The sequence below is a fragment of the Misgurnus anguillicaudatus genome, chromosome 25, assembly GCF_027580225.2.
Source record: "Misgurnus anguillicaudatus chromosome 25, ASM2758022v2, whole genome shotgun sequence".
Lineage (NCBI taxonomy): Eukaryota > Metazoa > Chordata > Actinopteri > Cypriniformes > Cobitidae > Misgurnus > Misgurnus anguillicaudatus.
Window position 1 is genome coordinate 8338082 of NC_073361.2, and position 13297 is coordinate 8351378.

The 13297-nt window shown below is 38.4% G+C and overlaps 2 protein-coding genes across 2 annotated transcripts; one reads left to right on the plus strand and one right to left on the minus strand.

Annotated features, from left to right (window-relative positions):
* The first annotated feature begins 1390 nt into the window (after window positions 1-1390).
* Window positions 1391-4016, plus strand: fzd8a (frizzled class receptor 8a). Its single transcript, XM_055182314.2, has one exon. It carries the CDS (start codon window positions 1755-1757, stop codon window positions 3492-3494), a length of 1740 nt encoding a protein of 579 aa, XP_055038289.1. The 5' UTR covers window positions 1391-1754; the 3' UTR covers window positions 3495-4016.
* A 3091-nt stretch (window positions 4017-7107) lies between these two features.
* Window positions 7108-12685, minus strand: gjd4 (gap junction protein delta 4). Its single transcript, XM_055182316.2, has 2 exons — window positions 11761-12685; window positions 7108-9676 (listed from the first exon to the last, which is right to left on the minus strand). The coding sequence occupies exons 1-2, from the start codon at window positions 11918-11920 to the stop codon at window positions 8481-8483; spliced, it is 1356 nt and encodes a 451-aa protein (XP_055038291.2). The 5' UTR covers window positions 11921-12685; the 3' UTR covers window positions 7108-8480.
* Between the last annotated feature and the right edge of the window lie 612 nt (window positions 12686-13297).

Here is a 13297-nt window from a genome sequence, read left to right on the forward strand (position 1 = left end):
TCCAGGGTAAAAGGTTACGCTCCAACTGCCGGAGACTAGAGCGCGCTCTATCTTCCTGTTAATCAATACAGCTTTGGGAATAATGGACGTAATCAGTGAAAGTGATTCTACTTTTCATCTGCCCGCATTTGCCACAGAGGGCACACCTGTTCCTAAATCCATGCAAAAGAAAGGAGTAAAATAATTATTGAGATATACAAAAAAAACAGGTTTTAGCTTCACGATGTCCCCTTTAACGTCATCGCTGCTTTGTAATGGAAATCATTACAGTTGTAGAATAGGAAACGGCTTTATACATGTTACATTTAGGTAATGTAATTACTCTTGATGGACGTATGGGCCTTTTGAAGCATTGAGTTCAAAGAGATCACACAAAAAAATCTGTTAAAAAAACTTTTTTGTAGCTATTGAGTGTGAATGTTTTTGTGAAGGAGCTCTTTAATCAATCGGTTGCGCTCTTTAATTTTACTATTAAATTGCATTTCCTTTAAGACAGCTCTTGATAATGAGTTGGGGGAAGGGGTTGCTTGTCCATCGCCACTGTTTAACAAACTGCTTTGCTTGTTCTTGAGTTTGCAGTAATTACATCCTCTGCAGGAGCTCTGTGCATCCACACCTCCATTAAAACATCAACTCCCGCTCCACCAGCAGGACAACCCCCTGCTAGGCCCTGTCATTCACAAATTAACCCCAATACATTAGGGGGTCTAAATGGACTGTTGCTGCATTTTATTTTTTATGCATGTGACACTTTTTTTATAAACTTGATAAGCAAAAAAAATAATAAGCTTTAATCATGATAATATTGCATAAATTCACAAAAACACACATTTAAAGGGTGTTTCATTTAATGCATTGAATATATAAATACTGAACAGTCTAAAAGAGCTTACCAGCCTTACATTTCACTAAAGGTTGTATTTGCATATAACTGTGTATGTGAAAAAATTTATTTAAATATATTTAATTTATAATTATTTTCAATGCCGTTTTAATGTTTGTATTTTTAAAACCTTTTAAATATTTTTTTTAATAATATTTCCTTGTCTAACCTCTTAAAAGCTTGCTACACAGATTGCACAAGACATGTGACAATATATTTCCAAACAGAAGTTTTAAATAACAAAAATGTTATTATGAAAAATAAAAATAAAATATGTTTTGCTATAATGTTATTTATAATAATTTTGTTTTTGATTTGATCGCCTCCTTCCGGCATACATTTGTCTCTTTTAATGAAATTTATGTACAAGCACAAGAAATAATTGTTGCTGCAAGTGTACACCTTGAGGAAACTTGATTGACACATCACAGCGGTCCTCCCCCGTCGCGTTATGATTGGTCGGTGGCGCGCCGGGAGGCGTGGCTGTCCCGCTGTCTTTTATACTCGCGCGTTGTAATCCCCAGCACTGATTTGTATGAGAAAGGCTCTCGTCAACACGGCGAATGTAGAAATCGCATTTAAACCAGGAGTTTCCCTTCAACGGAGAAGTTTGCGATATTTTGAAGCGTAAACCTGCTGAGAAGAGACTCGCCGGATCGCGCATAAGGAGAGCAAACTGGAGATTAAATATACACCCTCAGCCATTTTGCCTCCGAGGGCTATTTATTCTCCGACCGCACGGTATGCAAACCCACCACAACTCCGTGCCAAACAAGTGAAGCGGAGATGGGTCGGCCCTTCAAGATCTGAACCGAGCTCTTTCCAACCCCGCGCTGTTTTATCGACAGGACAAAAAGACAGGACCTAAAGGATGGAGTGCTACCTGTTGGGGATATACCTGTTCCTTGCGCTTGCCCTGCTGCCCAGGTCCAGCGGCACCACGGCCAAGGAGATCACCTGTCAGGAGATCGCCGTGCCCCTGTGCAAGGGCATCGGCTACAACTACACCTACATGCCCAACCAGTTTAACCACGACACGCAGGATGAAGCGGGCTTGGAGGTGCATCAGTTCTGGCCTCTGGTGGAGATCCAGTGCTCCCCGGATTTGAAGTTTTTCTTATGCAGCATGTACACCCCCATATGCCTGGAGGACTATAAGAAACCCCTGCCGCCGTGCCGGAGTGTTTGCGAGCGAGCCAAGGCGGGCTGCGCTCCGCTTATGCGCCAGTACGGCTTTCCGTGGCCCGACCGGATGAGGTGCGATTTGCTGCCCGTGCAAGGCGCAACGGACATCCTGTGCATGGACGACAACCGAACGGACGCCACTACGCTATCACCAGTGCTCTCCAAACCCACGAACCACCCCAGCAAACCCCTTAACCCGCATAAAAAGAAAAACGGGCGAACGGGTGTCGGACCTAAAGTGAATAAGCCGTGCGAACCTGGCTGCCAGTGCCGCGCGCCGATGGTGGCCGTGAACAGCGACAGACACCCGCTGTATAACCGCGTAAAGACGGGTCAGATCCCGAACTGCGCCATGCCGTGTCATAACCCGTATTTCACCCAGGACGAGCGGACCTTCACGGCCTTCTGGATCGGACTTTGGTCGGTGTTGTGTTTCATATCCACATTCGCCACCGTCGCGACGTTTTTAATCGACATGGAGCGATTTAAATACCCCGAACGCCCGATTATTTTTCTGTCGGCGTGTTACATGTTTGTGTCCGTCGGTTATATCGTACGGTTAATAGCCGGTCACGAGAAAGTGGCGTGCAATCGGGAGTACGACGTGGAGCACATTCACTACGAGACCACCGGCCCCGCACTTTGCACCGTCGTGTTTTTGTTGATTTATTTTTTCGGGATGGCCAGCTCGATATGGTGGGTCATTCTCTCTCTGACCTGGTTCCTGGCAGCGGGCATGAAATGGGGCAACGAGGCCATCGCCGGGTATTCCCAATACTTCCACCTGGCAGCCTGGCTTATCCCGTCCATGAAGTCCATCGCCGTGTTGGCATTGAGCTCCGTGGACGGCGATCCGGTGGCCGGGATCTGCTACGTGGGTAACCAGAATTTGGACAACTTGCGCGGTTTCGTGTTGGCACCGTTGGTGATCTATTTATTCATTGGCACCATGTTTCTCCTGGCTGGATTTGTGTCTCTGTTTAGGATCAGGAGCGTCATTAAACAGGGTGGCACCAAGACTGATAAGCTGGAAAAGTTGATGATCCGAATCGGGATCTTCACGGTGCTCTACACGGTTCCCGCCACCATCATCGTGGCGTGTTACTTTTACGAGCAGCATAATAGACAAAGTTGGGAAGTCACCCATAACTGCTCGTGTTTATTGGAGCAAGAGATCAAGAGGCCGGACTATGCCGTCTTTATGCTCAAATACTTTATGTGCCTTCTGGTGGGCATCACGTCTGGTGTGTGGACGTGGTCCGGAAAGACCCTCGAGTCGTGGAGGAGTTTTTGTACACGCTGCTGCTGGGGCAGTAAAGGCTCCGGTGGGTCCATGTATAGTGACGTGAGCACGGGATTAACGTGGAGGTCCGGTACCGCCAGCTCAGTCTCATGCCCCAAGCAGATGCCTTTGTCACAGGTTTGAATCCCTGCTAATTGTCTCGGATCTCTTGGTCTTTCACCCATTTGCATACAAATGAACTTGTTGATGGTTTCTATTAGCTGGAGAACTCGTTGAAACAATGCAGCAATGCAGAAACAATTACGTTTTGCTAATTCCATTCTATTGATATGGACATGACATGCAATCAGTAATTCTTAAGGAGAATTTGGGCATTACATTGTTCCTAGTGGAGTAAGACAAATGTCCCCAACTTGCAGCATTTTATGTCATTTACTTTTGCAACGTTGTTGTGAGACAAGTTTTGAATTGTCTAAACAATCAAAGATGGTTTAAATCAGCCTTAACGTCTTAGTGCCCAATTACTATTATTAATATTATTATATACGGGTTGTTGTTTTTTAATTGCAAAATGTATTTATACAATGGATATGTACAAACTTGTAAATTGTGTATAAAAGAAGATTTATAAAATTATTGTAAATTTGTACATAGTGTAGATGCCACATATGACTTTTATTTTGACAATAAAAACTTTTTGAAGAATCTGAATTTTTCTAACTGCTTTAAATGGTAAGGGAGAGTTTTGGTAATGAGTGCCGGGCTCTTTGTGGTCATTCCCATTGAAGATGCTTTTGCAAAAGATGCTTTTGTGGGTTCTGTTGAGCGGAGAAGCTCTTTTTAGCTATCTGAGGCCTAATTAGAGACAAGGGCCTTGTGATGGAGAATCTCCGTAATTGTTGAACTCTTCACGTGCTTGCTCCTTAATTTACTAAAAGAGGGCTGGGGAATGAGGTTTAAATGCAGGAAACCGACCCTTTTCATCTGGGAAAACTTTGATCTTTCTTTTAAGGTCTGGAATAAAGGTGCCATGTAGATAGAACCTTTAGACTGATGCGCCAAGTTTTTATAATGTCTAATTTGAAGCCGTTGTGCTTTGATCGACGTTATAGAAATGTTTTCAAGCTGAGGGCCCCAGACATGTTTTGTTAGAGAGAACCTGTGACAGTTCGATTTTTTTTTAACACTATCTAAACGTCGGTCCTAAATTTCAGCTGTGGTATTAATAGTGTAGTTACAATCACCGAGACATTGAATGGAAACCTACAGGTGGTCCCTTATGTAATCCACAGATCTTTATTTGTGAAACACTGAAGGAGTTTCTTAGACAAAGAATGACATTGCTACAATGAAATAGGTAACAGTTTTGTTTCTGTCAGTTTTTTTGTTGTGGGAAAGTTTTTGTAGTTTTTGTTCGGTTTTAAGCCCATTTGGTGCATAATAGTCTTTGCACAGCTAAACCCGAGGCCATAATCTACCTAACAAATTAGCAAGAAATTAAACAATTTCAACTCGGACAGTTTATGATATAATTACTATCACTGTGTTTATATTTTGAAGTGTATATTAAGGTTATAGTTCACTGCATAAGCATATTGCATTTAAATGGGTTTTAGTGTTTTAATAAATTTCCATTGTTTTGTGAACACATACATTTTACAATGTATACTTTATTCACTTGCGCTCACACACAACTCAAAAATTCATTATACTTCTATACATTTTAATTTGCCCCTCAAAAATAATGCTTGTGCATGATTCAACATGTACATATACATGTATTTAACATCTCAGATCACAATGTACAAAATTGTCTAAAAACGTCTTCTGATACATTATGATGTATCCCCATCTAGTGGTCAATCTGAAGAAAACATTTAAAATCTATGCATTTACTGTTAAACTTACTGTACTAACTTATTAACCACGTATAATGTCTCACCTACACTTTTTTTGTGTACAATATAATATGTAGATTTCTTCACATCTTATAGCAACAAGGAAGTATGTATAGACTATACCAATAGGCCTACATCTTTATTAAATATTATGGAGTTTGGCTGTTCGGTTTTTAGCCTATTTTTTATTTACAGAGTGCAATGCGTGTTTTTCAAATTATACATAGCTTATTTTTTTATTAAAAATGTCATGTCATTAATTATTTATTGGGTTTTAGGTATAAATAACTGTTTTATAGATGTTGGCTACTTTCATAAATCCAGCAATGATGTTTAGGCCTATATTAAGGGACGTCCACGTGCATAACTATAGTAAAATGCATTAAATGTAAAACAATTCGGTAACACTTTACAATAAGGTTCATTAGTTAACATTATAATGTATTAACACGAACAAACCATTAGCAATACATTTGTTACAGTATTTATGAATCTTTGTTAATGTTATTAGCCTAATAGAAATAAAGCTTTTACTTGTTTGTTTATGTTAGTTCACAGTGCATAACAAGATTTTAATAAAGTAGTAATTGTTGAAATTAACATGAACAAAGATTAATAAATGCTGTATAAGTGCAGCTCATTATTAGTTCATTACTAATGTAGTTAACGAATCTTAACTAATGAACCTTATTGTAAAGTTTTACCAACAATTCGCTGTGCTGTGCAGACAGACTTTATAATGTTTCTAAATTCTAGCTCATCAACTGTGATTTTAAATCGTGTTTGACACGAGGGGGCGCAAAAAGCCAAATTGCCGAATCGCATTTACATTATTTATTTATTGCTAATTGTGGCAATTCATTCACAAAACAGTGTAAACTTTTACATTTAATAAATGCAAACACCATATATTATTAATTATGCACACATACTGTGTTTTTATTCGTTGAAATCCCCAATCCAGTTATCATAAACCATTGTGATTGGTCCAACATTATCAGCGCTGAAAAAAAGTAAAACAGGTGTTACGTGACAGCTTCTTACAGCTTCGGACAACAATTAACATCTGAATACTGACTATACGGATCACCAAAAGCTGGGAATTCGTTAGAATAAGCAAATTGGCAATGCCTGCTTAGACCTCTTTTTGTTTTACTAACATTCAGATATATGCAGTTACAGCTTTCGCCGCCAGGTGTCATTAAATCTCACTGAGAGCATTCACGCCAGTTATATTGAAAGTAGTAAGTTCATAAACTTAAAGTCTCTATCCTCGACATATATCATTTGTCATAAAAAAAAAACTACAGGTCTAAAGAGAAGAATCTAAACTGGTTTTCATCAGGGGTATTTTAGGATAAACTGAAAGTATTGTTTAGCAAATCCATTTAAATATTTATACAGTGAACATGTAAATAATTGATGTAACACGAAGGCAAAAATAAACTTCTAACCATAACAAATTAAATACTTCTGAATATTACTTACACGTGATGTGCAATATACACAATACAAAAATATTGCACAAAACCAATACAATAAAACACATGATGTGCAATATACACAATAAAAAATACTGCACAAAACCAATACAATAAAACACATGATGTGCAATATACACAATACACAATATATATCGCACAAAAACAATACAATAAAACACATGATGTGCAATATACACAATAAAAAAAAATTGCACAAAACCAGTACAATAAAATTCATGCAAAGCAAAAAGTAGAATTTGATACAGTATATTATAACAGGTTATTTGTATTCATTTCTAACAAAGATGACAAAAGGCAATAATGTAAATGTGACAAAACACTGGTGTGCAAACATCTGCAGTATTCAAGTACACTGTAAATAAGCATGAAGTCAGTTCAACCTACTATTTTTAAGTTTTGACCTGTGATAAGTTGACATATCTTAACAAATTAAGATTAACATTTTCAACTTGTTTTTTATAAATTAAAGTAACATGTTGATTTGACAAAAATGCTGTCCTTTTTTACAATGTATTCTGGAGCATTTGAATTGTATGCATTTCAATCCACTAGAGGGCAGTGTGATATATCAGTGACATTGATTGAGTTTTACATGGATGTGACTGAACATCACGTTCTGTTTTATGTTGGTATATATTATATTAGTATATATCTATTTAAAGAACGGCCAAATATTATGTCACATTTACTTTAATAATCTAAACAGTTTTATAGTCATGTTAATAAAACAAGAGAAGGGAACAATTCAGCAAATAAATCTCTCGTGTGGCTCCTAAACATTTCCTGGCAAAATTGTCTTTGTTGCCGGTCTGTCCAAAAGAATCCACTACAATAACAGTCACAGCATGACTGACAGAAGTTAAACTGTGCTAATAATTTGAAAGACAATGTGTCTAACCTTCCCCCCACCAATTTCAGAAGGAGTGCCATTTGTTCAGGGCATTCAAAACAACTAGGAAACACTGACATAAAATAATTTAAATCAATTTAAGTACACATCTCGTGGCAAAAGAGAAGACCAAAGTTAATTCATCTATATGGTAGTGACATAAAAAGACAGTCTCTGGTGGTGGTGTGTGTCTAATATGACACATGACTGACATTGTGAAGACAGGAGGACTGCAGTCCAGGTGACTGTCCAAAGCTAACACGTCCGAACGTTTACATACCGCGGCTAGCTTTTGAGAGTCTAAAAGGCGAGTGTGGCCTCGCTCTCGTGTTACACTCGGGGCTCTATTTTAAGTCTTTGCTGTAAACCTCCAAACCAAAGCCCAGTGGGTCCTTGAAATAGTGTTACAAGCCGCCACCATAAATACAAAACAGCCCGAGCAGTAATTGCTTCATAATGCGCTGCACGATTGTCTGAAACTTAACCAGCTCTACAGCTAGAGGATTTGGAGGCCCTTTAAGGCAGTAATTACCATCGTACCCTCAGGGAGTGGGCCTGTTTAACCAGATTCCCATTTCGGTTTGGTGCCTGCCCAAGATTAGGCAAAATGTTTGTCTTATCTATTCAACATCAAGGATCTTGTGTGGTTACAACAGACTTGTTTTTAGATTGGCTCTCCATCTTTCGTGCTTGTTGAAGGCAAGGTTGGTCAAGGACTGTCTGCCCGGTGAAAGAATGTGCATGAGCTTACACAAACATGAGCGACAGGTGGATGTTGAAGGCCGTATGTTGTCTCTCATTTGACCACTCCAACTTACATGCACTTTAAAGCTTATGATGTAGATTATTTCATATTGGCGATATTCTGGTGAGACAGTCACACCCACTCTGACCGTTTCTCTTGGCCGTCTCCAACGCAAGTTGGTATTTCATTACCGGTGGTCATCTCTACAAGCGTATATTGCCCCAGTCTCCTAGCACATACTGCCGTAGTTCCCGAGACATCAATCGCTCCTTGAGAGGCTGGTTTGTCCCTTCGTGGTGGTGGAGGAGGCTTGAGACGACCACGTTTGCTAACTCGAATGGATCTTGGAGTCCCCAAAGGCTCAGTAGGACAAAGCGCCACTTCACTTGTCCCTCGCATCATCCCTTCTTCTTGGTTGGGTTGGTAAATGCTACTATCGTCATTGTTGGTGATGGCGGGCATTTCCTTAATCGTCGGTATTCCTCCAAAAGGTGATGCTGGTGGAGGATCATCATCCAGAAGGATGGAAGCAGCTTCATCCTCACTTGAGTCTCTGGTCCCTCTTTTTTTGAACTTTCCTGTGTCTTTGGCCGGTGAGATGTTGGTGTCCACTGCTTGACTCCCACTCCCCAGGTAATACTGTTCCTCCGCGTACATCTTCTCCACCAGCATTTTCTTTCTTTTGCTTTTTTGCCTTACAGAGCGCTTGCAGGCACAGATCAGGTCGCACGCGTTTAGCAGTAGAGACAGAGCGGCCGCCCCCAACATGAAGTTCAGCATGATGGTCTTCTCAGTTGGTCTGGAGATGTAACAGTCCACCATGATTGTGCAGGGCGTCTGCTGGCACATGAAGCGTTTGGGGACGTGAAAGCCAAACAGGTAGTAGTGGGCAGCTCCGAATCCAGCTTCTACAAACATCCGAATCAAGAGCTGCAGGATGTAAGCTCCTGTGAAATGCTCAACGTGACCCTTTTCGGCCTTTACGACGGTCTTGCAAAGTGATGCTTTCCTGAACGATTCTTGGTGGATCTTGTAGAGCGAATCTGCTTTTATGGATTCGGAGGTCCCGCTATCAACAGCCAGCCCGGAATTGACTTTGTGGATTACGTAGACGACAAACATCACATAGGGAAGACACAGGGTGGTTAGCTCTACCAGCCAAAAGCGGAAAAGGGAAATAGGAGCAAACATGTCATAGCACACATTGGCACAACCGGGTTGAATGGTGTTACACACAAATCTCTCTTGCTCATCTTGGTAAAGGGGATATCCAGCAAACAACAAGATCACGATCCTCAGGAACACCACCAGGATCAGCCAGGCTTTCCCTAATGGGTGGAGTAAAATAATGTTAAGTGGATTGGTTTCATGTCATGATCTTCAAAACTTTTTAAAGCGGAATATTATACTTTAAAAAGCGCTGGGTTGTTGGGCAGTGTTTGAATTAAGTATAGGGTCATTATAGGGTCGATGAGTTTCACAAAGGGTAAGATGTGATCCTGGATTAAAGTTTTAATTAAAGTAACCCCGAATTACTCTTAACTAACACCCTCCTAAACATTTTACCCCTCAAATTAGTGTGAAAGTTTGTGGAGCATTAAAAAAAACTAACCCAACTCTAAATCTAAATCTAACAATCTGGCAATTCCTCCAGATAACAGTGCGAGGCGCACTTGCGAGTTTACATTTATTTCAGTTATTAGTTTATAGCAAAATTGTGAAAATAATGAACATTATCGCTTTGTGGCAGCGCAGCATTAGAATTTTAAAGTCATGTAATATAGAAAAATATCCTTCAATGCATATGGGAGGACCCCCCCCCCCTTCAATACGAACACTGTTGTTTGACAAACGCAATTGTTACGTTTAAATTAACTTATGGTGGGTTGTTTCAGCCAATTGTTGGGTCAAATAGTTACATATTAGGGGTTATTTTAAACCAATGGTTGGATTTATGTGTTGAAACAACCTGGAAAAATGCAGCATGAAGTTAAAACAACTTGGTTTTGCAAGTCAATTACTATTTTAAGTTTTGAGTTTTAAGTTATATAAAAATAAATTGAAATCGTTTAACTTAAGTTGTTAAGTTAAAGTAACATAAAACATATGTTGATTGGACAAAAATGATGCATTTTTTTACAGTGTAGGATTTTTTGGAGTGTATATTTCAAATGATTAGTTCACGTACTATTTCATATAATAGTTATTTATATGGCGTACATACATAGATCATTTTGTGTTTAACAGTGTTACTTTATGGGTCAATGAAGTGACATTAATTATTTTGTGTCCGTATGGATAAATTAAATGTAAAGTTTCAAAATAAATTTGCATGCATTCTCTTCTTTGAGGACCAAGTCTAAAATTTCTGGTTTTATTTCATTTTGAAAGGGGGATAATTGCAAAAATGTCAGTGTGGTGTAACCAGTCTGCGTCAATTGGTGTAACTAGTATTTTTTTTATTAAAGTATAAATATATTAATTAAAAATGTGGAATAAAATATAATCATATAGTTTAGTGTAATATGATTTTTTTTACATACATTTTTACATCATTTGTCAAAGATTATTTAGAAAACAAAGCTGTCAGGACAAATATTACAAAAACTCTTTAAAATTTACATTTCGAAAAACATATGATATTTTACAAAGATTTTGTTTTGATGATTACACTTACATGCCATCAAGGTGGATAAAATATGTAAAATTTCTCATTCTTTGGCACAATTGGCAGTTACACCATTTAACATTTTCAGGTCCATTCAGTCTTAACTTTCATAAAAATGGTGCAAATGTAATATTTTGTTGCATAAAATTAACATAACTACACTGTGCATTGAAATAAACCTGATGCATGTTTTAAGTTTAATCAATTTAAAAATACCAATTAAATTCAAATTATGTGACTAGTGAGGAGTTTCTATAAAATATAACAAATAAGTTAAAATAATCCAACTTTATTTTTATAATTCATATCAACTCTTAACTAGTCAAGAAAGTTCAAATAAAATGTAAATTCAAGTTGATTAAACATAAAAATTTAAGTGCAACAAATAATTTTTTTACAGTAAATCACACTGCATTGTAAGGTTGCATAAAACCAGAATCAGTTCCAGAATCACCTTTGTTTATATATAACATATACAGTGGCCCCCAAAATTATTTGGACACTACTTAAAAATGGCTCAGTGTCTATAAAATATCAAACTAAAATGCACCTGCATATACATATGATTATATTTTTTTTTTCGGATGCTCTGTGTGACAGCCAGAAAGTGCTTGAATAAGCTTATTTATTTTAGGTGTTACCAATTGAAGGAACTTTTTAAATTGGACCAACTTTTCATTTTTGACAGTGTACATTGCAACAACATTCATACTATAATATTAAATTCACAAAGTGTGCACGTACCTATGAGGGTGATGTTGTTGTTCAGTGTCATGAAGATCATTTGTGATGCAGTCTGTTTCCCCATGTCAGCAGATTGAGGCCTCCAAACCCATACAAAACCACACTGGATATCACACAGTCCACTTAATTCCACATAAGAAAAAGAGTTTACAGTCTGCATTAAACTTAGTCCTGCTGGGCATTAAAACGTAACCCCTGTCAAAATCCAGATAGGTGGTCTTCTTGGGCCGACCTGGGATGATCCAAATTAGCTTGTAGTTACCATCCCTGTCTCCTGTCTTACCTCTGCTAGTGTCCTGACAACAACAACTGTTCTCAGACAACAGAAGACGAGAGATGTGAGGCTTCATTGTGAGTCTATTCTTACCCACCAAAGGCATGTCGGCACGCAAACATTGCTGTGATATTTGGGTTGTTTGTCCTTACAGGAGAATAACCGACCTCTGGACCGAGCATCAAATAACCCGTGATAAATCTCTTTTTATGATGGAAAGCATTTCAATGGTAGGGCGAAAGGTCATGGAGTCAAAATATTAAGTACTTTATGTGAATGTTCCCTTTTTTCAAATTTAGATTTGGACCCTTAAAGCATAATTGTTAACATTTTGTTGAAGAACTTTTGCTCTGGTCTTCATAAGTCTCCTTTACATTGGTTACTGGAAACGATGGGCAAGGTTATTCTAATACGGTGTCATTATTTAAAAGAATCCCCTTTTTAGCTCTGTCCTTGAATGGTTTGACGTGAATGAATGCCATGGGATCAGCGCAGATTATTGTGGAATCTCTGGAAGCTTTTAACCCTTTTTAAATATCCTCTGAATAAGCAGAGGGTTTGAAGGACTTGTCCTCTAATGAATGACAACTTGTGGGTATACAAATTGTATATTGGCAGCTGCTTAACTGTAAACCTTTAGCATATATCGAGTACAAGGAAATATGAATTTGTAAAGATTCAGAATGATCAAGACTTCAAAAGTCACAAAGCTATTACATAAACGTGTTGTATTAAAGACATGGCACATGGTTGGCACTAATTCAAAGGTTATGGTTTCAATGAGTTCATCACAGCAAATTGAATCCTGTTTTAAAAATGTCACTGAACTTTGATTGTCTACATTAAAGAGACAACGGACATATATGAGCTTTTGCAAGTCCAGCCCAACTTGCCATCTTTACAAACCCAAAACATTTTTGATTGATGTTATGTCAGATTTAAAAACATTTTTATAGCCTCAAAATATTTTTCCTGCAATTATATTTCTATAATTCAAGCAGTGCAGCATCTAGTTGCTAGATAACTAGACAGTACGTTACTACTACTGGGACACATTTAGAGGTGTAAAGACTTGCGCTCAGACTAAATGCTGCTGACTTCTGCTATACCACAGGGCTGTTTAATGCTTCATTCTCATTGGCTGAGAAACAAATGTGCAGTATTTTTCAGTCAATGCACACCTACACTGTAAAAATATAGCTGTAATTATGCAACTGGTTGCCAGTAACTTACTGTAGAAGATAAAGACTGAAAATGTTTCAT

Bases quoted from the DNA above. Each gene is read 5' to 3' on its own strand.
- gjd4 (XM_055182316.2), bottom strand. From the start codon at position 11,920: ATGCAGACTGTAAACTCTTTTTCTTATGTGGAATTAAGTGGACTGTGT. The intron at 9,677-11,760 runs GTACGTGCACAC...TCCACCCATTAG, and splicing joins CAACAACATCACCCTCATAG to GGAAAGCCTGGCTGATCCTG.
- fzd8a (XM_055182314.2), top strand. From the start codon at position 1,755: ATGGAGTGCTACCTGTTGGGGATATACCTGTTCCTTGCGCTTGCCCTG.